General features: G+C 49.4%; 1 protein-coding gene across 3 annotated transcripts in view; it reads left to right on the forward strand.

Annotated features, from left to right (window-relative positions):
• LOC119449458 (trinucleotide repeat-containing gene 18 protein) overlaps positions 1-22,900 on the forward strand; it is a 491,760-nt gene that overhangs the window by 100,466 nt on the left and 368,394 nt on the right. Inside the window, exon 1 of one of the 3 annotated variants that reach the window (XM_049665216.1) lies at positions 17,913-19,109. The exons of the other annotated variants lie outside the window; for them this stretch is intronic. Within the exon in view, the coding sequence (XP_049521173.1) occupies positions 19,063-19,109 (47 nt within the window). The 5' untranslated portion in view covers positions 17,913-19,062. Of the gene's footprint in view, positions 1-17,912; positions 19,110-22,900 lie in introns of those variants that run through there. 3 annotated transcript variants of the gene reach the window in all.

Genomic DNA, 22,900 nt, shown 5'->3' on the forward strand with positions numbered 1-22,900 from the left:
AGACTATAAACCTGGTAAACTTCAATTAAGGACTTCTGCTAAGCCACAGCGGCCTAATTGCAATAAAAAGAAAATTACTTTGAAATTCGTGATGTGACACTGACGTACCGGTTCTGCTATTTCGGCGCGAAAATTAAGAAAAAATTAACTTTGTCATTAATTTTCTCTTCTAATAATCAACCTCTTACAGTGAAATTAACCAAAATAGAGCATTGAAAGAATCCCTTATCTGTCTAACCTAATTTCGTTTTTATCTTTAGTGTCCGTTTAAGGCAAACTGCCTAACGTCGGTGGCCAAGCTTAAGCTTATTGAAAAAAGCTAATGTGTCGCTGGGTCAGCGAAACAGAGGACTCACTAATACACGCATGTCTTCGCTTACAGATAGCTCGCTTTAAGCCTCCCGTGTCACCCTTGTTGAGTGATTGCCAGATGTGAGAAGTATTGAAGAACTCGACCCGCGTGCTTTGTACCGGTATACTACGAGGAGCAGCATCGTACGGACGGGCAGACAGACAAGGCGTGCGGACGGGCGGCCATCCCGGTAGACGATGAACGTGAAACGAGCGGCGCCAAGAAGCGGGCGCGTTTGTTTGCAAATTATTTGTCGAGCAAGACGGGTTCCAGCGACCCTCTGCATCTCCCGCAGATCGTCTGTCCGTCCGTCCATCCGACTTCGCATAACAGCATACACTCGAGAAATACACGCGTCCCCCAGCCATCACAGCGCCCGTTAGCGCGGGCGCGTTGTTATTCGCGCAGGGTGTAAACGTGTACCCCCCTGTGCGATGTGCTTCACCTTTGCGGCGAGGTGGCTGAACACGCCGATGAATGACGTCGCGCGCTAAAAGGGAGGCCGTCAGGACGCACCACGACTTTACGAGCGACCGGGTTTCCCGCCGCTCCGTCTCGCTAATTGCGTGCATGGAACAACTTCTCGGGCAAACATTGGTCGTCCCAAGAATCAGGGATACTGGTCGTCGTTGCCGACCACGTCTCAAGGCGTGCGTGTACTCAAGAAGCAAGACAAATCGTGGCATCAGAACGCGGCGGTATACGTCGCCTCGTCGACAAGCCTCTCTCTCGGACTCTTGTATTCAGATGCAAGTGCGCGGGAGCAGTTCGTGGGCGGAGAATACCGGTCATGTTCTCACGCGTTCGAAGGTATACATGTGGCCACCCCATTTAGACGACGTACGTTAGTCGCCTTGTATCCTGCTCACTCCACGTGTTCCAGTCATGCCTCCGTGACGTTCTCGTCGCCTCGCTGACAGGCAAACCTAAGGGATCGATAGCTGTAGACCTTGTGCCTCAACCTCCCCCTGTATATGCACGCTTTCTCCTCGTCACCGTCATCTTAGTGTATATACGACTGATTGCGAGCATCATTTATGTCGTACTGCACGCAACTGCAGCGACGTGAGCGCAGGGTGAGGCGCGCCGGGGCCCGGGCCATTAGCGGGGGGGCATCTTGGTTGGCCCGTGTTTTTCGGCGGCGGCGGCGGTGGCGGCGGCGTCAGGCAGGGGGTGAAACGGGTTTGGCCGCGATATTTCGGCCGCCGCCGCCGCAGCAGCAGAAGCAGCAGCGTAGCGTCCTGTTGCTGCTGCTGCTGCCGCCGCGGGAGATCGGCTAGCTGGCTCACCGCGTGCCGTCGAGAGAAGACAACCAGCAAGGGCGGGTGTGCAGCAGCGTCTCGTCCCCCTCCGGTCGAGGGCGGCCAGATCGCCATTGCGGCGGTGGCCGGCGAATTGCGTCCGAGGCGGAAGAAGGGCGCCCCGGCTGCAGCGCGCATTGCCGCGACGCGGTTCGCGTGCTTCCGCTTTCACGCCGTTGGTGGCGGTGGTGATGAAAGCAACCTAATGGATCCGAGAGCGTCTCCCGCGCAGTGTACGCGAGCAGCCCGTGTCCCGACGGGTGTATAGCATTAACGCGTGGGCAGCTCAGTGCCCTCCACAGCGATCTCTACATGGGTATCGTGTTGCTAATGCTGTTGCACACAACTCCTATTTAGTCCGTTGGCTGAGGGGGACAAGACGTTCTTAACGGTTTAAATTAAGGCGCCACTAAAACCTGGCCTTTTGAACTTTGAGAAAGTATGTCCTTTTAAACTATATGAGTGAAACATGCAGTGAAATCTTTCTTCTTTAAATTGCACGCTGATACTTTTAAATTGCACTGACTCACTGAGATGTGCTTTCGAAAAAATTGTTTTTTTTTTTTTCTTCTTGTGGACGCCAACCTGCATTCTTCGCCAACATGTCCGAAATCGTGGAACATGACTGCGTAGATTGTTGGGGCACGGTGCGTCTTAAGACGTGATAAAAAGAACACGTTAAATATATAAAGGCATCCGGATAGAGTCATGTGGAATTTTACCTGTTGAAGATAGACAGTTGGAAGATAGATAAATGGTTTTACCCGTGGAAGATAGAGAAAACGTGGACGTTCTATTCATGCTGCTCAACTTTCACAGTAGAAGACCAAGAACAGCATGCGAGCGCGACACGTAGATATAGTACTGAAGCCACGTTGCGTTCGAGAAAATTTCATTGAAGGCGCGCGGCTTGCCTACGTGATGTTTATACGCGAGGAATAACACTGTGGTTCAAGACATCGCATGTCACGACCTCAACGGCGGCAGAACTAACGGCTCTGTGTCGTGCACTGGAAATCAATGATTCTGAAAGACCTAGAAAATGGGCTGTGTTTTCTGACTCAAAACCGGCATTACAGTGCACGCAGTCAGTTCTCCGACGCGGATGTCATGAACAGTTAACATACGAAATCGTGAAACTTCACCATCACGTCCAACAGAAAGGCCACGAGGTTGTCTTTCGATGGGTACCTGGTCATTGTGGAATCAGTGGCAATGATTCCGCAGATAATGCTGCTCAAGCAAGAGCACAGCGTTCCAATTCCACTTTCGAGGACAGACGCCGCAACGCAGCTTCGACACCTGGCACGCAGTCTCTCACTGACCGAGTGGAACTCGCCAAACTTAAGACTTACACGACTGCATCGATTAAACCCCTCACTGCAACTCCGACCTCCATTCGGACTTTCTCGGCGTGAAGCTTCGCTTCTATGTCACCTTTGGTTAGGAGTTGCCTTCACAAAGGCATACTCTACATTAATTGGAGTGACCGACAGTGCAGCATGCGAGGTCTGCGGCACCGACGAAACTATCGACCACCTGCTGTGCCACTGTCCACGATATGCCCCAGAAAGACAAGAGCTTGCTAACGCGCTACAAAAACTGGGCAATTAGACGCTTTCCGTGCAGGTGCTGCTGGAACATCGCCTCCATCGCTCGTCGGCCCATAAAGCAGTGAAGGCACTTTTGTGCTTCTTGAGGACGACGGGCTTGTGTGAACGTCTGCGACTATTAATGCAATACGGCACGCGTCGGTGAACTCACCGTTAATTTCCTTCTTTCCTTCCCTCCTCTCTCTCCCTGTCATCTTTGTATTCACCGTTCCCATTCCCCCGGTGTAGGGTAGCCAACCGGACGTTATTCTGGTTAACCTCCCTGCCTTCTGCTTTTCTCTTTCCTCCTACGGCAGAGCCGCAACCTCCTTAATGGGTTTGAAGATTATGACCTTTTACGCTTGAAGAAGCTTCAATATAGCCGTATAATAGAGAGCGGCTAATGTGATTTTCTGAAAATATTTGCGTATGAATTGGGAATTGACGAACAGTCAATAACGAAAAAACAAGGATATTTAGCCATGACCAGTAATAAAAGATTGATAAAAATACGTTTGAGCAATTAGTGCAAACCACTTTAACGGTGGTCTATTTTGTTCGTGCCTATGAAGCTTAACTGGTGCGCAAAAATATAGCCCAAGCAGAAAATGTGTGCTCTTCTATCAGCATCTTCGTCATTGTCTCTTTTACTTACAGCTCTCCTCCACACGGCGTTCCTTGTGGTGGTGGTGTCGCATCAGGCGGGCTTAGCTCTTCATGCTTGGCCGGTAATTGTTCCACTGATCATGCAATGCATTGTTAACGCTGGTGTGTCAGCGAACGTTGATCAACTCTAGGTATCGGAGGAAAGCGATCAACAGTCGTGAAGCTCTTTTTCTGATTACTCCGGGCCCTTCAGGGAACAGAGCGGGCAAGCGGATCTTCCAGTCTTAAAAAAAAAACTATATGCTTGGGTGCAGCACCGCAGACACCCAAACACTAATCGAGGAGCAGTGGGAGGCCAAGCTAAGAGACCCGAGGAAACAGCGTATAGCCTGATCGAACGGGCACGGGAGATGGCCATGGCCCGCATCTACCTGGAATAAGAGGCCGCCCACCGCAAACTGTACTTGCTCAGAATAAAAGTTTCTCTCTCTCTCTTGGGTGTAGGTGGATCTAATTCTAATACGATACAGTGTAGATAGCCTCGTCACTATACTAAGTCCTTTGACCACACAGGGTTGATATGGAGTTCTGTGGCGCGTTCCTCGTAGCCCACAGCGTATATGTATAGAACGTTAAATATATATTTATATATCCACATGTCTCTTCCGAAGCACCTTATTCTTTGACGTTTCACTTTATGTTATCTTCTTTTCCGTCGCAAACGTTGAGCAAAATCCGGATTCGTAATAGTATAAGTAGTAAACTGCGCTGATACTTTTAGTTCGTAAGCATTGTTCTTTTTCCGCCAGCCAGTCTTCGCAGTCACTTCAATCACTTCAACGATTAAGAGGTGCTATTGTCATTACGAGTCGTTAGTCTTTTAGTACAAGCCGATTCAGGCCAGTGGCGAACGAGGTAATTTCGAACGAGAAGTTCGCGATTGATTCACTGTGTCCCGTATTTGTGAACCAGGGTCCGCATTCACAAAAAGCACTTCCGCTAGAATTGTTCGCAAGAGCAAATGCTAGCCAATCCAGATGCTGGACATGTTATTCGCGGAGGAGGCCGGCCAATCTTGCGAAAGAGAAACTTTGTGTATCCGGCCCCAACTTCGTACGCCACAGTGGCTCGTAAAAAGGAGTACCGACAATTACTGATATAAGTTATAACGATCATATCATTAGAAAAAGAGGTCAAAAAGAGGTCAACAAGAGGTCGGATAATGACAAACCATTGTAAGAAAAAAGATATATGTGGATTGCGCTCTTGAGGCTCATTTCACAATAATAATTTCAAATTAACAATTATTTAACTTGCAAGGAGGATTTCTCGTTCCGTTCGTCATTTCCAACAAGCTTTAGAAGGGATGAGGTCCTCCTGTACCGACGGTTGTAGACTACGAAGATGAACAAAGCGTAGCAGCGCGGGCAGATGTCGGATGACGAGCGAACTCTCCGTTGTAGCATCGTTATCTTTATTGAGGTTATCTTTAACTGTATTTTTTATTTGTTTAGTTTTATTACTACTAATTTATTTCTTAATTCCTTGCTGAAAACATAAAGAAATGGAGCAGCCGAGTAACCTCTATCCCTCCACAGGCAACAACCGATATATAACAGAACTTAACGGGCCCTGTGTCAAATTATGTTATTTATGAAACTCAATGACCTCGTATTTCGCGAGTTATGTTTGCCGTGTGGGCGGAGTGCCTAAAGGCCCAACCACAAGGGCACAAACCACTTATTTGCGGCGTCGGTGCCAAGCGGCGTCACACGGCGGCGGCCGGTGGCATTGAGAACAATGCGCCGCCCGTTCAGGCTCGCTCGGCGCCCCAAGACCGAGCATGCGAGACTGCAGTGCCGACGGCGGAACTGGCGGTAGAAGCAAGAGGCAAACAAACTATATATGGCCTCCGAGACGGCGCGACGCGCCATGTGAGCGAGCTCGAAGGCCATTTACAAAGCGAGCTTACCGTCCGTGAGTGCCTCGTCCGCGAACTAAGCAGCCGAACGCTCGCATGTGTTTTGGCCATTGCAAATGGTGCAGCTCTGCACGGTATCATAGATAATGATGTACTCTTTCCAGACAGGGACATGCAAGGAATGCCGAAGTGCACACTTATAGCGAGCATGGCAGCTGCTGGTGATGCTATGTCACTGGTGCTACGTGTTTCAGTACAGACAGCCAGCAAAATACCGTATATATTTGCGATAGAACTACGGACAATTTCATTGAAGTTTTAAAACTACAAGAAGTCCTTGTGAAGTAAAAACAATTGTTCTGTTAGCGCAACATTTTGCAAAACTGGCCGGCTAAATTCGGGGCCATTAAGAAGGGAGGATCTGGCCACATTGCGCCATGCTTTAAATACGTCGAAGCCGAGAGTCTCTTGTGGTTGAGAGCCGTCAATGAACCTCGTTGAGCGTCGACTGCGCGTGCCGCCGGCCGGCGCCGACTCCGAAAATCCGTCCAAACTCAGTTCCTTGTGGTTAAGGCGTTCGCATCCGTATACGACACCGTGGCCCGTTTTCACAAAGCTTTTCGTTCGTAAGAGCCTCCCCGCCATTGGTCGTTCACCTTCGCAAATGATATGCGTCCAGCACCAGGATTGGCTAGAATGATTCTAGCGTAAGAACCTTTTGTGAATACTTGCCCTCGTTCGAATATTGTGACCACCACGGCTAGCCGACGTGACGCGATCGCGTAGAACGCCATATGCTTTACCCTCACGTCGCAAACCCAAAGATTTGCTCTTCGCAGTGTCCTTCACGTGGCAGCTATACATAGCAGAAGCACAGCGTGATTAATCAAGCACCGCGCTGGATGAGACTGCCCGCAGAAGCTCGATAATTAGGATACCCGCCCTCATGCGGCACATTAGAGGTGGCAAGTAAGAGCGAAAGAGCTGGTGCTTGGCTCGTTCATCGCGGTGCCAGCATGATCGAAGTAAGCTTTTAAAATCGCAGTGCAGCCAAGGCTCGAGCCTATAGCTAACTATAACTATACCGCGCTCTCCTTCAAAGCTGCACGCTTCGCTACTCTGTGGTCAAATTATGCGCTTCGCGGCGGGAAGGGAGAACGTTTCGTGCCAATCGATCACACCAGGGAGATTAAACTGACTTCGCCGATGCAGATTCCCACGATTAAGCGCCTAGACCTTGTCCAACAAAGGTGCAAGTTAAAAGTGGTTTGCTCTAGAGTTAGAAAGATGGCATCATGAGAAAGGAGGAGAACTGTACGTAGAAGTAAGGCAGAAATAATCACTCAGCTGCAGTGAGAGGCTAAAAAAAAAAAGAAAGAAACAACAAAAGGAAAGAAAAAGAATGAGCGATGCTCCGATAGTCGCGTATTCATTCTCATTTGGGTGACTGCAACGGATGCATCAGTTTACACGACCCGCCGCAGTCCAAAGGTTCCCTATAAGACCACAGCTGCGGTCGGAACCTTGGACCGCGCTATATATGGCCTTTCGCTGCTAAGCATGTAGGTATAGCGGGTCCTATTCGCTGCCGTGGCGGCGACCGCATTTTTTTGGAGGCGGAATTAAAATGGGCGCTCTTGTATAGTTAGGTTAATGTGCACATTAAACAACACCAGGTGTCCAAAATTAATCCGGGGCCCACCAATCACGGCGTCTTTCATTGCCTCGTCTTTCACACAGTTGCATGTGACGAGACATTCAAACAACTGCATGTGACGATGACGAGACGAACGAAAAGGACATAGGAGTCAGTAAACGCGACGCCGAGTCAGTAAGAGTACAACATATGGTGTCTTCGCGTCGTGGTAACCCAGCCGATAGACGTTTGTATATTTGTAAGTCAGGGGACAACGATGGTGTAAATGCTCGACTCCCACAGGGGCAGTGCAAGTTCTCGAGACATCGAACGTATGATAGCCCAGCTGCAACATCAGTTCGCGAAAGCGCCCGTTATTTTACCGAAGACCGTTTTCCAGTCAGCTTTGTGTCACTTGGGTAATGGTTGATTTTATTGTGAAAGAAACGCTTTAAGCAATAAAGCGGTATTGGTAAACTTAACGCGCCAGCCTCGCAACTCACATCCGTGTCTCGGTGACATGTAGTGCCACAGCAAGAACAGCTGAAGGAAGGCGTGCACTGCGGTCGTCTCCTTGTTGTTGACGAAAAATCACCGGCGCGGAAAGCTAGCATTACGTGTCCGAGACGCACCCACTACTTCTATTGAAGGCTCGCAGAGCTGAAGGATACGCTTCAGGGGACGAAGCTGCGGATTCCTGCAATGCATTGCGCGAACCCGTTGAATAATATAGCTCGTGGAAAGGAATTCGTCGTGAGCCCTCATATATATGTGTACACACGCACAATCAGAAGAGAGAGAGAAAGCAGTTGGGCTGAATCAAGGTCAGGTATTGTTATTGCGGCTTACGGAAGCCTTGACATCCGGTGCTGCGTAGCACACTATAAGATAAACACGTTTTGGAGACCATGGTACACACGTTTGGCTTGGACATAGCGTGCAATGTGTAGCGTAAAAAGGAACAACCACATGTTTTCAGGACAATTCGCACGCACACACGCACCGAATGTGGAGTTACGCTTATTCACCTGACAGACGTGGTTGGATTTGCGATACTGTCGCATATATGGTCAATTTTATTTGACCTCACTGATTGGCTTCGAGCTGGTTGACATAACACGCGATATTCGTAACCGCAAAGATCAAGTGTTCTTGTGCAGTTTATTTGCACAATAGTGAGATGAGGTTTATTGAAGAGCGTAATTAGGTTGCGTGCTTCATGAACAGAAACTTATATTTGGTGATGTTGCTCTTGCCACGCACGCACAGTGGTGTATTTATGAGATGTACTTATATGTGGTCTTTGTGGAATAAAAGTTCGTTGCAGGTCTGCGCATGTCCTTGTTTCATGCTCTCTCTGTGGTCGTTAGTTCGCGCAGTTAGAAAATATTTGCTAAGATGCACCAACTCGCCCAAGAACAAGTTCTTATAGGCTGATATTTCGGATGATGATATTTCGTTTAAGATGCGTGAATGTGCACGATATTACATTCTTAAGGAAGATCGTACGCAGTACCGTAGGAAGGTATAGTCTCAAGACGTCAAACACAAGTAACACGGAACAGCACCGAAACAAAGGTCACCAGCTGCAGAGCGCCAGTGTCACGCAGCACCAACCTCCCTTGGTTGCGCGTACGGACGAGCTCTGACTAGTCGTCTCATCCTGTTGATTCATTTTGCAGTGCGCATACTATCATGGTGCGAAATCTTCTTTGAGAAGCAACGCGTTAAAACGCGAAAATCGCGCGAAACACACGTGATTGAAAGAACGGGGCCCGTATTAAGAAACGCGTACTGGCTATAACTGTTCGTAAGAACAGATGCCAGTGGGACATATTGCAGTGAAGGCGGCTGGCCAGTGGCAAATAGCGCTCGGTGTGCCCTGCTCTGTTGTTTTAGTGCCATGTGTTCCGCGCTGTACTTTTCCCATTTAACAATGTACATCCACATGCCCAAATGTCTACCCTTCTCAAGCAACACTTCGGTGGTGAAAAGCGTACAAATTGCACCCTCCTCGTTGTATGGACTTTCATTTATCAGCGCTATTCCATTACAGCGCTAGGTTTTCAGCCGACCGTGTGCGCGTGATGCTACATGGCCCAGCTGCAGGCAGCGAGCATTGCAAGGACCATGACGTCCGTACGGCGCCGCGCACAGGAGGCGGCGTGCAGCAGTCGCGCCTGCAGCCGGAGGACTTGACGTGCCGCTCCTCTGACGAGCGCGGAGGCAGCAGCAGCGGTCCCACCAGAGAACGCACGCGGCAGGAGCTCCGGCAATCTCCCGCATGATGCAGTCCATTACATCCACCTGCTCGAGCCGCCAACTCATTACCTCGTTGAGGATTCGTTTAATTGAATTCGCCTTCCTGGTCGGATGTTTGCGCTTCTGCTTTGACGGCCCCAACGTTGGACCCGTTAACTCTCGAGCGCCGCTCGCAGTTCTTGCGCGCAACTTCGCGAGGTCAGCTTCGTCGCCTGTCCTCTTTATTCTTTATGGCCACTTTCTTTTTCCCTTTCGCTCTTTTTTACCAGCGGCACCAACCTTTATCCTGGCACAAAGTTGTGTTGTCTACTTGAATCTGGATCCATGTCCGTTGTGTTGTATACCAGTGCTCTTACGAATGCGTGTGTGTGTGCGTGTGTGCGTGCGTGCGTGAGGAGTGAGTGAGAGAAATATGCTGTGAAGCACTAAACCCTATTAAAGGCACACAAGAGAGAGAGAGAGAGAGAGAGACAACGGAGAAAGGTATACTCACAACGTTCTAAATTGCTTCCGGAGCTGAGCTTTTTTTTTTTTTTTTTTTCTTTTTTTGCCGAAGATAGGCTCTTCGAGGAAACGTGTGGAAGCTTGGAAACGTTCGCGGAAGGCGTGCGCTCACGCGACAATTCCAAAGCCGCGAACCATGGTCACATACCACCAGCGTTTTCCGGGCTCGCGGCGAAACAAGCGGTACCAATTGCGCGCTATTCGAAAAACCAACAGAAAAAGGAATGAAGTTTGGCACCTTGACAGCCAGAATATCGGCAGCCGTTAGCCCAAGAGCGGTAGCGTGTTCATGACCTTCTAGTTTTTGTTTATTTTTTTCTCCCCTCTCCGTCTTATGTAAGCGCACGGAGTGACGGACCAGTTCTCATGCCTTTCTAAACGCGTGCGCTTGTCCGCTGCGGCAGCCGCCAAACGAAAGAACCGATGAGCGCCAACTTGTAGTCTGCAGGTGAGCCGCCACCCCAGCATTTTTTTAACGTATTTTTTTTTCTTGTCTTTTGTTTTTTTAGTACTCGGCTTTTGAAGGTATTCGCTCCCGTTTCCTATTGGTTTGGAACAGGACAACGTGCGCATTCTGAGCGATCGCCGCCTTTCGCGAAGCTCACGGTTGTTAAGGCGACGTATTTATATTCATGCTATTCATGTATACCCGACGCGCGCCGCTGCCGCTTGCCGATTCTGACTGAACGTCCGTACACGTTAAAGCGTAAAGGTTGAGAGGTGGCGAACGCGCGAGTGCTCGGTGGCTTCGCGACGTTGCGTTTGGGGCGGAAAGAAAGAAGGAAATGAGGAAGAGTTCCGCCGGACTTCGGGAGGGCGGTGTGCGTGGAGCAGTGGCGAGCGCGTTGCCGTTGATGAGGTGCACATCGCGTCGGCATAACGATGAGCGGGTTCCTGGGCATCGGGCAGCAGCACCAACAGCGCTGGTTGGATGACACGGAAGCGCTTTGAAAGCTGCAAGACGACGCATTCTCGGAGAAGCTAGGAGCCCCCCCCCCTCCCCCGATCTCTGCCGGCGACGTGCATGTGCTTCGGCTCCGCAGAAGTCTCCATCATCGGTTCTGGTCACTCCATCTATAGGCAGCAGGGCTGCGCTGGCGACCCACTTTGCTGAGGCATCTCGCAGCGCTGTGCGCATGCTTTCGGCGATGCCTCTCTGTAAATAGTATATCCTCGGCAGCGTGTTTGAACGACAAAGGGAGCCACGGGAGCTCGCATGACTTGTCGAAGGTTTCGGGGGTCGTGCGTCGACCAAATTGTGTTACGTTGTCTCATCGTTACCGTGCGTCGTTACGGAACTAGGTATTGGAACATGCTAGCTGGTAACTCATCGAAACAAAGGACAGAGTGAAAAACTGAAGAAGGACAAGGAAGCTCGCAGACGGACAGAAGCGGGCATCTTCCAACTACGCAGCTCGTGTGTCCCGGCCATCTACCTCCTGCGTCAGTTTTCGTGCTGTGTTAGTTTCCAACGTTACTGGAGCCTACACTCCGGTCTCACAAGTTTCGTGCATCGCAGCAGAAGCTACGGGTTGCGTTAGCCAGTCAGGAGCGAGCACAAGATGTGTGTGCATGTCTCAAAGAATGCTAGAATTCTTCCCCATTCCGTGATTATCTTTATTCAACCGGCGTGGCGAGCAAAGGGATTTGCGACAGCCAATGAGCCCTTGTGGTTCTCATTGCTAATTGGCCGACACTACCTGTAGATATTGCTGGTTATTCAGGGCTGCAGCTGGGGAGTCAGTTGCGGGCTGTATTCACGATGGTGCGGGTACAAATGAGAACGGTGCCTGATTTGGCCGGCGCTCTGGTTACCTCATATTGTTGGCTTTAATGATTGCAAGCAAGCGGTTTCTGCGTGTTCAATCTAACGTTATTCTGACTGAATGATGGCCTTGCAGATTAGCCCCATTAATCATTGGCCGATTCGATGGCTGAAAATATCACACATTATATTGACCGAGCTTCTGTAGCGCTGCACGAATGTATTGAGAATATATACAGGGTGTCCCAGCTAAAAATAGCCAATGTTTTAAAAACGACGGAGAGAGAGAGAGAGAGAGAGAGAGAGAAACATTTATTTAGACCATCGAGGAGCGTGCTAGGAGGCTCAAACCAACTCAGTGGTGTTGAGGATCGCGTGTCCTAGTCTGCGGTATTTTTTTCGTTTTGCAAAGTCAATTAATTAGCATAAACTAATTGCCTAACTTTTTAAATATTGGCTTCACCATGAAAGTGCCAACACGACAGTTGTAGATCATATTTAAAAATGGCCGACTGAAGTGTTTCGAGACATTTGTTTCGAGATTGCTGCTCAAACGTTCGGGGTTGAGAACCCGGGCAGCTTTTTCTTTTCACCCCTCCATGTACACTGATACATGAATAAAATGATTGATTGATATATTGATTCACTTGAGGTTCTTCACTCACTGGCAAGAGACGATATCTTTCGAGCTCAGCCTTGAGATGAGTTGACCATAACCGCCACTTGCCGCTAGCCGCAATGCTGCCCTGAGGTGCACCTTGATGATGCAAATACCCAATTCGACGCCGTTGGCAATGAGACATATGCTAATAGCGTTTGCTCGGCCTAAGAGTAGCACCGCCTGGTACCAGCCTGCTTTTTCTCGCGCTTCGTGCATTACTGCTGCAACTATGACGTTGAAGAAAGCGCTCCTGTACTTGACATCCCGAAAGGTAATTAGATTTCGCCAACACAGATAAAAATCGCTTGCCAAACAACCATTATTGCCGGAGTATGAAATTACTCATGACGAAGCACAACGCGGAGAACTTTTTCGGTTCCTTTGTCAAAGTGCAAAAAATTTGGAAATCTTGGTACGATGTAACGATTCTTTCCAGCGCCCTAATTAAAAACCAAACAACTCGAAGACTTTTGGTATACGTTCAAGCGGCAGTTCACGCCAGACGGAAGATACTTCTTTCTACCGTGACTTTAATGTATACATCATACTCACGAAGTACAGTGCGACAGCGCCCAATGTTGAGGAGTGGGACCTTCCATTCCATTCCATTCCGAGGAGTGTAAATGCCCGTTAATTCCACGAATTTGAACTCCTTAGAATGGGGAGGGTTGGACCATTCCCACTCCTGGAATGGTGTAGTTGATCCATTCCAGGGCTACAGTTCCAGTAAATGAAACGGTTTTTTAATAATTGTTTACTACTAGCGCTTGCATAGCTTGTAACATAAAAGATCTCTTTGAATACTTATCAACGCTAGAAATAATGTTACGTGCAATATTTCCGCATATGTAGTGTATTCTGTAATCTTAAAAAAGCGAAACGCATTGTTCTGTTTTGTAGACCGACCTTTATTGTTTCATATGTACTGGTACATTTTAACCGGAATAGATTTTTTTTCAAGCACTTCTATGGTACTAATCGTGTGTTCGAAATAACCATGAACTCGCGTACTGCGGACATTGTTTTTGACCTCCATCCATGTGCCGTAAACCAAGCATGCTCTTGCTAACTCGCATAATTCTTGGCAACTAAATATTGCCGTCTTTAAAGGCACTTCAATCTTGCAAAGCAGAAAAGCTTCCGGGTCTTCAAAAGTGTAGAATGGCGCTTTTTTTTTGTTTTGTTTTATCACCGCGGCAGAGGTAGTCACCTATAGGTAGATACTGAAATAGCCGATGCTCAGTAAAAACTGAGAAATGTAAGAAGTTGGTCAAATCTAGTTTAGGATAACTGGGAAATAACTGGTTTTGTAGTCTCGTTTAAAATGAATGTTTAGCGCTCCAGAGCTATACGTAACCATTCTCTTCCAACTCTATTCCGGAATCTCAGGTTCTCATTCCATTCCCATTCAATCCGATTACTGGTGTCGTCATTACATTTCCATTCCATTCCGCGGGTTTCAAACTGTGGAGTGATTCCGGAATCATTCCAACTCCGGAGTTTCCACTCCTGAACTATTGATAGCGACACAGGCTAAAAAGGAAGGCGACGCGGGACCGCGCTGACAGACAGTTTAACAGTTCAATCAAGACATTGTCATGGCGCACGGTTTACATTAGCCGATGCATCCGTCACGGTGGCTTAGTGGCTATCTGCTGCTGAGGACGAGGTTGTGGTGTTCGATTCCTTGTCGTCGCTGTGCCATATTCCGATGAGGGCAAAATTCAGAAACGCTTGTGCACCGTGCTTAGCGCGTCTTAGAGGTCCAGGTGGTCAAACGTTATCTGGAATATTATGACGTCCTTCATATAGCACACTGCATGTACAACTCCAAGAAGCTAAACCGCACGGTAAATTTTTAAACATTAGGAGCCTAGCTGACGCATGCGACAGGGACAAAAGTAAACACAGGGGGCGTTATAAGAACCAAGATGTAATCACCAAAAAGCTGTAAAAAACGTCTCATCAGAGCTGTGTCCTTATCGCCTATATACCATGACCTACGGGGCACTTGTGGACGCATGTTCCGCTTTGAGAAGGCGAAAGCCTCCCATATTCAAGCGTGGCTTTTGGTCCTTATAATTAAAGAAGGCGTTAGAGTTATTGAACTCCAGTTGACGTTTGCACGTTTGCAATAACTGCAAGCGGCAAAATGTGCTTGACCTGTTATTATTTGGGCAGCATTTCTGTTGACCGAGGCTCCTCCTAATACACCTTCCGATTTGTCCGCCATAAAGTGATTCTATACACGACAACTGTATTTGGTGCACTACACAAGCACGCTACGTGCGTACTGTGTGGGTACGACATGTGTATGGAACTCCGATGCAAGCTATACTCTGCTATGCTCAATCTCGATGGCGCTGACTAATCGACGCCCACTGCGAGGCAGAAGCACTGCGCGGAACGTGCAGCGCATTGTGAATGCAAGCACGGCGGCGTGGTGCACCGCCTGAGCATTCCGGTGGTTCATGCAGTCATTGCAGCTCGTAGAAAGAAAGAAACATTATACAAAACTAAAGGAAAGAAGAAGGAATTCTTCCGCCGGAACCCTCAAGCCCCGTCGGGATTATCCGACCACACGGTGTGTGAATACAGAAGGAATTCCTTTCGGCGCGTATACCTCTCCGGGAGCCACGTGTTGAACTTGGCGGGTGCGGAAAGCGGCCTCCGATGCTTCCTGCACGGCCGTGCATGCACAGAGGAGGCCGCGTCAACTGGAGCTGACGTGTACGCGTTCCTGAGCTGCAAGTGTTCGCAGGTACATGGAGCGTTCGGTTTGCATCTTCAAACAGAGCTTTCTTTACCAGAGGACCACAGTGCTTTGGTAGGCCTCGAATGCCTTGTCTCCTTGAGCAATGTTCACAACGATGACCTAACGTCACAGCTGGCGTTACATAAGTTAAAGGCAATGATGTGAAGGCCGCGCTAACAATCAAAAGCGGCTTGTTCCTGACTCGGAAATTGGAGTTGCATCTCTCGGCATCGACCTTAGCATGTGTAACGTCCATATCTGATATGTGGATGCATTTAACTTAAGGTTCTCACTCGCCATCATTCTAAGAATGCTTCGCAGCTAATGAAAGAAGTTGCGCAAGATGCACTGTGCACTATCAAAGTCGCTGCCGGCAAGTTGACGACTGCTACTTGCTTGAAGACTGACAGAGGGGGGTCACTTCTGTATGGTCCTTTTTGTACAAACATTGTTAAATAGTATAATCATACCACGGATTGAGGCAGCTCGTTCTTTCTACAAAGTGCGTTGGTACGCGTGTTCAGCCTACTGTAACGGTAGGACTCCCCCTCCAGTTATCTGGAACCCTCCGTCGCAAGAGGGACCTGTCTTTTAAGTTAACGCGTGCCTCCTCTTATAGGCGGGCGGAAAGGGGAGGGGAAAGGTAGGAAGCGGCAGCAAACCGTACCGCTACATTGTATGCGGGGGAATTCTTCCCGCGCTCCCGTCTCGCCATTGTGAACTCGGCACTTGCTCGCCCCTGCCGCCGTCTTTTGATCACCTACCCTCTCCTGACGACCAAGGAAAGCTTCCCGGACTGGTACGTTGTATAGGGTCTCTTTGCACGGGGGCCGTTTGCTGAGCGCCGGCAGCAAGAAGCAGAGGAAAACACGCTGGTCGTTTCCGCCAGGAGGAAATAATTGTAGGACTGACGTCATCGGTTGTTTTCAAATATGTAGCAGTTGTAGCAGCTTTCGCATGTCGCAGCTGTCTCTAAGTGATAGCAGGCTTGGGGAGGAAAACTACACGGTTGGCTGCATTGCATCGGCTGTGTTAGGAAGTGAACGACGACTAGCGTGTCTTGTTCACATTACAGTACCAAACTGAGCTCCAGTAGGTGATGTTGCTGCAGAAGAGCATGGCCCGACACACTGATTGATTATAAGTTGGAAATGTTAGCAACATGTATAGTGGGTCGACGGCTTTTCTACGACAAGAAAACAAAAAAATTGTTAAGTGAATGAAGGCTGATGATGGGTGAAGCGAAATCTTCCAGCGCTTTAGCAGTTCGCTAGCAAACGCGAGGTGGTCACTTGCACTTAGAAAAGAAAGAAAACAAATAAAAAATATATGATGTTCTTCGTAGTCTGAGTTATGGACCGTAGAAAACAGTGGTCTGGTGCTCACACACATTTCACAAAATATAATACAGATACTCACTTTAGACAAGAGAAGGAAGAGAAAAAAAATTGAAGGTTCGCATAATTTTGCGATATCACACGAAAAACATGAGACATGACCTGTGGTCTGAACGTGGCGAAGGTCCTGTCGCATCGTCTTCTAAATGGGCTGTCCGAGTGACTCAGTGGTGGCGTTCTGCAGCTGAGTTACGAGGTTGCGGGTGCGCCTTGCGGCTGCGACGGCTCCATCCTGGTTGAGGTAGAATGTATCCAAGAGTACATTGTCTCGAAGATGCGTGATTAAAATGGTTCAGACCTCCTTTACGAATTAAAGGCTTCTAGAAACATTTTGCGCGTGCATGTCAAAATTTATTTCGACGCAAACTGCCAAAGTAATGCCGATACGCAACGTTGCCTCGTTTTAAAAGCAGTAGCTGGTTTAAATTTGGGTGTTATGGCATCACTAACTCTATCTTTGCATTCGCTGTGCGGGAGATATAGCCGGCGGTAAGCTTCGTTTAATCCCTACCATTGAGTTACATATCACCGGTGTAGGCTTGACGCTGTCGATAACTGATCAGAGTTGGAAGGGGGCGTGGTATCACACAGGCGTGCAGTTATAGCTTAGCACTAGTCTGCAATAACGATAGGGCGGCTGTTGCTGTAACAGAGCATCAGTTAATCCACGGCAGAAGCACTCCGAGTACGCATAGGGGCAGTGTGTCCATTCCTGCAAGCAATACGCCTGAGAACAGAGTTTCGTGTCTCCAAAGGTTTCGAGCTTGACAGAGACAAGTAGAATGCTAGTCTGGTCGCGCTATTGCCCGACGAGTAGATCGTCGACACTCGCTCGGGGAACTAAGTTCATTGAGCACTGCCGCCTCCGTCGAGGTTGTTTCCGTTTAAACACTCGAAAGCCGACGTTACGACGACAGTGGACGGACAAGCTGACAATGAACGGCGCACCAGGTGTGCGCTCCGGGCCAAGTGCTCGCGGGAGGAATTAGGTTTTGAGTGGATGAAGCCCCGGGCGCTTTGCACGGGCCGACCCTTCCGGCGGCCGAAAAGTAACAAAACAGAAGGGGACAGGCAAGACGCCGCTGTCGGCCCCCGCTGGCCACGCGGACCCCCTGGCGGCGCGGCGGGAGCGGTTGTGTTACCCCCCCTCGCCTGAGGAGAGGGGTCCCCCCCGACCGGTATCCCTTCCCCGGCGGCTGCAGCAGCGGCAGCCGATGCATGCCGGCGCCATTGTGGCCGGTCCTCGAGAGCAACGGCAGCCACCGACCGTGCTGCGTGCCGGCTGCGCTGCTCGGGCTGCTCCTGCTGCCGCCGCCTGTGCTAGACCGCGACCATGTAGTACGGCAGTCCAGTTCTCTGCTGACCAGAAGAATCACTGCCTCTTCTAGCAGTTCCACCTGCCCCGTCTTCGTTCCTCAACGCCTTGCACTTGTACTCGCTTCGATCTCTTGGACGTGCATCTTTCTTCACCGACGACGGGTGACGGCTTTGATACCGCCTGCCCCAGGGCAACCAACTCGCCCTTTGAGACGCCTCCGGGTTCGACCGTTGACGAGCGCTGTCGACGAAGAAGCGTCGTCCGCCGAACGGGTCGGTGCGTGCTTGCTCGTGGACGACGACGACCAAGTCTTCGCGAGCGCTCGTTCTGTGCCTGTATCGGAAGTTAGCGGTGCGATTGCCCTGAATCGTCGGGCTCCCTTGTTGTGACATCGTGTGTCGTCGGAAGGACCCGCACAGCGCTTGTTCGCTCTTTTTCAACGCTCTGTGACTGGATAGTTCTGTGCGCAACAGGTTCCGTCCGAAGTGCACCCGTCGTTGTGGCCGTGCCTGCCCTCCCTGTTGCTTGCTTCGCCCCCCGGCCCCGTCGTTCCTGCGCTGTGTTTCAGTGTGCGTTCCCCCGTGTCGAACCCCGGAATACGTGCCGCGCTCGCCGTTTCGAGCGCGCCGCGACGAGGCCCTCACTTTTTTGCTTTATTCATTTCACATTCCTCGCCCAGGGAGCGAGCGACAGGTGTGCAGTCGGTTGTGGCTTTCGGCGTGCCTCGATTCGTCCACCGCCTCGGGCGACGTGTTTCTTTTCTTTTTGGGATGCGCGCCCTGGTCCTCTCGAGTCCCCGATGAGAGAATCTTCGAGTGGGGTGATCGCCTGCGCGGGTTACGTTTGTTCCCACCAGAAGGAGGAAGAAGTGTGATACCGTGGTCCGCACGATTGACTGAAGGCTGCAACTGCTCCTGCGTCTCCGTCTTCACCTCGGATTTCCGCGCAAAAGCCCGGCCCCTAGCAGTGCCGGGGGCCTCCATGTCCCAGCCATGAATGTCCTCAACAGGCTTCTCGGAGCGGCCGCTGGGAAGCAAAAGTAAGTGGAGTCGAGTGCTTGACGCTTCCGCGAGCTAGCCGTGACTTAGCTGCATTTGACAGGTTCCGAAGTTCACTCACCCTGCACACCCTTACAAAGTCATTGTAGAAACGCCATTGTGTTTCTAGTGACTGTTTATTGGATTCAATAGACTTTCTTTTGAGATGCAATATAATATCATATGTAATTTTTGCAAGCGAAGATACAGTTACAAGCATCACACATCTAATTTCTCCCTAAATCCCCAACTTTCCAACAAGAAACACTGTACTAAGTGTGTTTGAGGCCAGCGTAAATTCCTACTCCTGCGAGCGGCTTTTGTTGAAAAGCTAGAGCCGAGTTCACAAAGCCTTTAGTTCGAAGGTGTTCCATGCCTCCACGATATTGTAATAAAGTTTATTTTCTATCTCTCCCCTCATTAATAATATGCCCAGCATCATGATTGGCTGGAATTTCCTCTTACAAACAAGTCTTGCGTAAGAGCTTTTTTTATGAATACAGCCCCTGAATGGGGTCTAAGTCGCTTCGACGAATCGTTCGCTATAGAGAAGCGGACAGTGTCAGGTATTCGGGCGCATTCCCGTAGCGGGATTGCGATGTGGTAAGGTGTGATAATCTTACCAAAAACGCTTCATGTCGCGTGCTAGTTTTGTACTGTATGCAGCGCGATTAATGCAGGCAGCACTGTCAAGGACTCTGCGGGTGATTCATCATACGATTGTGGCCGCCGTGTCGATCGTAATGCGCGAGAGTCGCGTAACCCGAATTCTCCTCGGTCGGCGTTATCTATCAATTCCGAATGCCGGCGTCGCGCTCGCCGCTCGCCGGGAATGACAATTACTCTAAGCTCAATGCCACCGTTGGAACGCGGCTTTCGAAACCGTTTGCAGGGCGGTGAGAGCCTCTTTGGTACGCTGAATCGGACGGCGGTCTACTAATGAGTCAGGAAGTCCGATTGATAATCAACTGATTTGTCTCAGCGACCCCTCCCTGTCCACACCCATTTTGATCTCAAACATTTATTCCCGAAGAGAAAGGCAGTCGTCCTTTAAAATGAGTTCACCTGCACTGCTGTACATTTTTGGTACCCGTTGAACTAGAGATACATTATTTCAAAGCAACTTACGTTGTCCTTTCAATAAATGACAGTGAAGAGCATAATGGGCATGGAGCTGGGCAGGCCATGTAATGCGTAGGATGGATAACCGGTGGACCATTAGAGTTACAGAATGGATACCAAGAGAAGGGAAGTACAGTCGAGGACGGCAGAAAACTAGGTGGGGTGATTATAAAATTTGCAGGCGCTAGTTGGAATCAGCTAGCGCAAGACAGGGGTAATTGGAGATCGCAGCGAAAGGCCTTCGTCCTGCAGTGGACATAAATATAGGCTGATGAGGAAGAGCATAATTGAAATTGTGGAACTATAAATATAATGTCCCAGCAGTGTGAATTGCGATAAAGCAGTCACACGCTGATAATCCCACCGTCAGGTCCTGCGTGACCTCGTCGTATTTTGATGTAAAGTAGGCGTGGTGCTACATAAAAGAAAAGAGTTAATATTTGATTTTATTCGTGTTCATTCTCCTTACTGGCCAGGCAATCCTGTATTGTCTGAAAGCATTCCTGTGATTGGTCGTCCAGATGATCCACTTCTCACCAATCTGTGCGCTTTGTTGATGTTATCACTCCTCACCAAACAAGCACCAGAGCTTCATTTTTAAAACCATTACAAATAGCGGCGAAAGGAAAGGTGAAGGGAGAATGAGACGTTTAAGTAAACATCCGCGATGTGATCATTCATAAGGCGTCGTGAGAGCCGCGCAGCTATAGTACATAATCGTGTTCAGAGCGCAGTAGACCGCTTCTCGTGCTTGATGTGGTAACTTGTTGGAACAGCGCGATTTGCATGAAGCGTTGCATACACCTCACGCCTATATATAGCATGCGGAGTCCGTGGCTAGTATTTTCATTATGTATACGCCGTCAACCGTCGCACGGCATCACAAGGTGGTCAGCATCTCGCGGCGTTTATATAGTCCACCGGGGCGCACGTGAAACTGCCCATCTCGAACCACATACATACCGCCTCGTTTCCACAGCGTTCGTTGACTGATACTCAGTCTTCGCGATACGGAAGCTCACACGAGAGGGGGACATCGTTTGGATGCGAAAGATTATGCGGCCGCAAGAATGGAGGCGAATATAATGTCTCCGAACGACTCGGCGTGCTTATGGTTCGCAATTAGCTTCCGCCGACATGCGCGCCGATCAATCAGACTTTCATTTCCGTGAGACCACTTCGCCGGCCATGGAGATAACGTGGCTTCTTCGTGCGCGCTATGTATAACCACGTGCGTGCCCGGAACCACATCACAGGCACGCGTCGCTCCACATTTTTTTTTTTTTCGTGGGATACGCGCTTCGAGTTTCGTAACCGCGTACGTATACATGTACAGAATGAGCCTGCTGATTCGTTAGAACTTTGTGACCTGCTCGCAAAGTCTCCCGGCACACACGTATACGTCATTTACGATGCATGCGCCTTATGTGTATACTAAAGCTTGTGCTGATTATCCACGTCGGTGAAAGAGTTGCCGCATCATACGGCATGATGCGTTTGCAACAGGCCATTCTCTTAAGGCCCCAACGGCTTGCGGAGAGAAGTTTTCGTGGTGGTCACGTGATGGATTAGAAGGAAGCACTCCGTCGCGTACCGCACAAGCGTAACGGGACAGGAAGGGAGTCGGCGATCTAGATTAGAAGACAGGACAGGAACAGCATAAATGATGGGACTTATGGAATCATGCCACAAAAAGTATCTGTGCAGGAAATAGCTTTGTTAAATTGTAGAGGTGGTTGTGACGTTTACCCTACCATATACATATACCGTGTCTCCCAGCGAACGTAATGCAAGCTGTTCAGCAGCAGCAACAACAACAACAACAACAACAACAACAACAACAACAACAACAACAACAACAACAACAAAAGATTTAGTAAAGACGGTGCAACACACAATTATAAGCCCTGCAGTTTTCGGTTGTCAGCGTCCTGACAACCAAACGTGGTAGGTCTTAAAATCATATCTTGCACCGTGTTTTCTAGATCATTCTTGTTTTTCGTTGACCATCTTGGCTAACGTTCGCTGGGACAACTTGTATAGCGACCCGCATGCAGATGCGTCCACGGGAAGCCCTATCACGAGGTGTTTATTTATTATTGTTCTTGTGATAATTCCTGTGTCCTTGACGTGAGGTTAAACCTGCGGTTGTTTGCGAGAGGCAACGGGTCGGCTCCTTCAGGGTTGTCGTTCTAGTGGAGCTGTAATGAGTCAAGTCCGGCCTTTAAGATCGCTGGCCAGGACGGAGCAACTGCCGGCCTCTTGGCAAGGCGATTCGCGCACCTTTGCCAGATACATCTCTCCACCTGTAAATCCTGACACATGCATTGTATATACGAGGGGTAGTGGGACAGACATATTCAAAAAGCTGCAGGAAAGCTCACATATCGATCAAGAGGAGCAGCAGCAGCAGCGAAACACGAGAGTTCCAGGACTTTATGTCATATTGATTATTAATGCCTTTTGATTTATTGTCCTGCGTGCAAGAGACGCGGTCCAGTCTCAGAGAACGGCAGGTGCACCAGTTCCAGAAAAATGCCTTGTTCGCCAAACATAGCTCGACAGCTGATGCTAGCCCAACAACTTATACGAGAGTGTGCTAATCTAGTACACTCTACTTGTATCGAAGTCGAAAGGGCAGTGACTGCAATGTCAGCAAAGTGGACCGCGA

The sequence above is a fragment of the Dermacentor silvarum genome, chromosome 4 (genome assembly GCF_013339745.2).
Source record: "Dermacentor silvarum isolate Dsil-2018 chromosome 4, BIME_Dsil_1.4, whole genome shotgun sequence".
In the NCBI taxonomy this organism is placed as follows: domain Eukaryota; kingdom Metazoa; phylum Arthropoda; class Arachnida; order Ixodida; family Ixodidae; genus Dermacentor; species Dermacentor silvarum.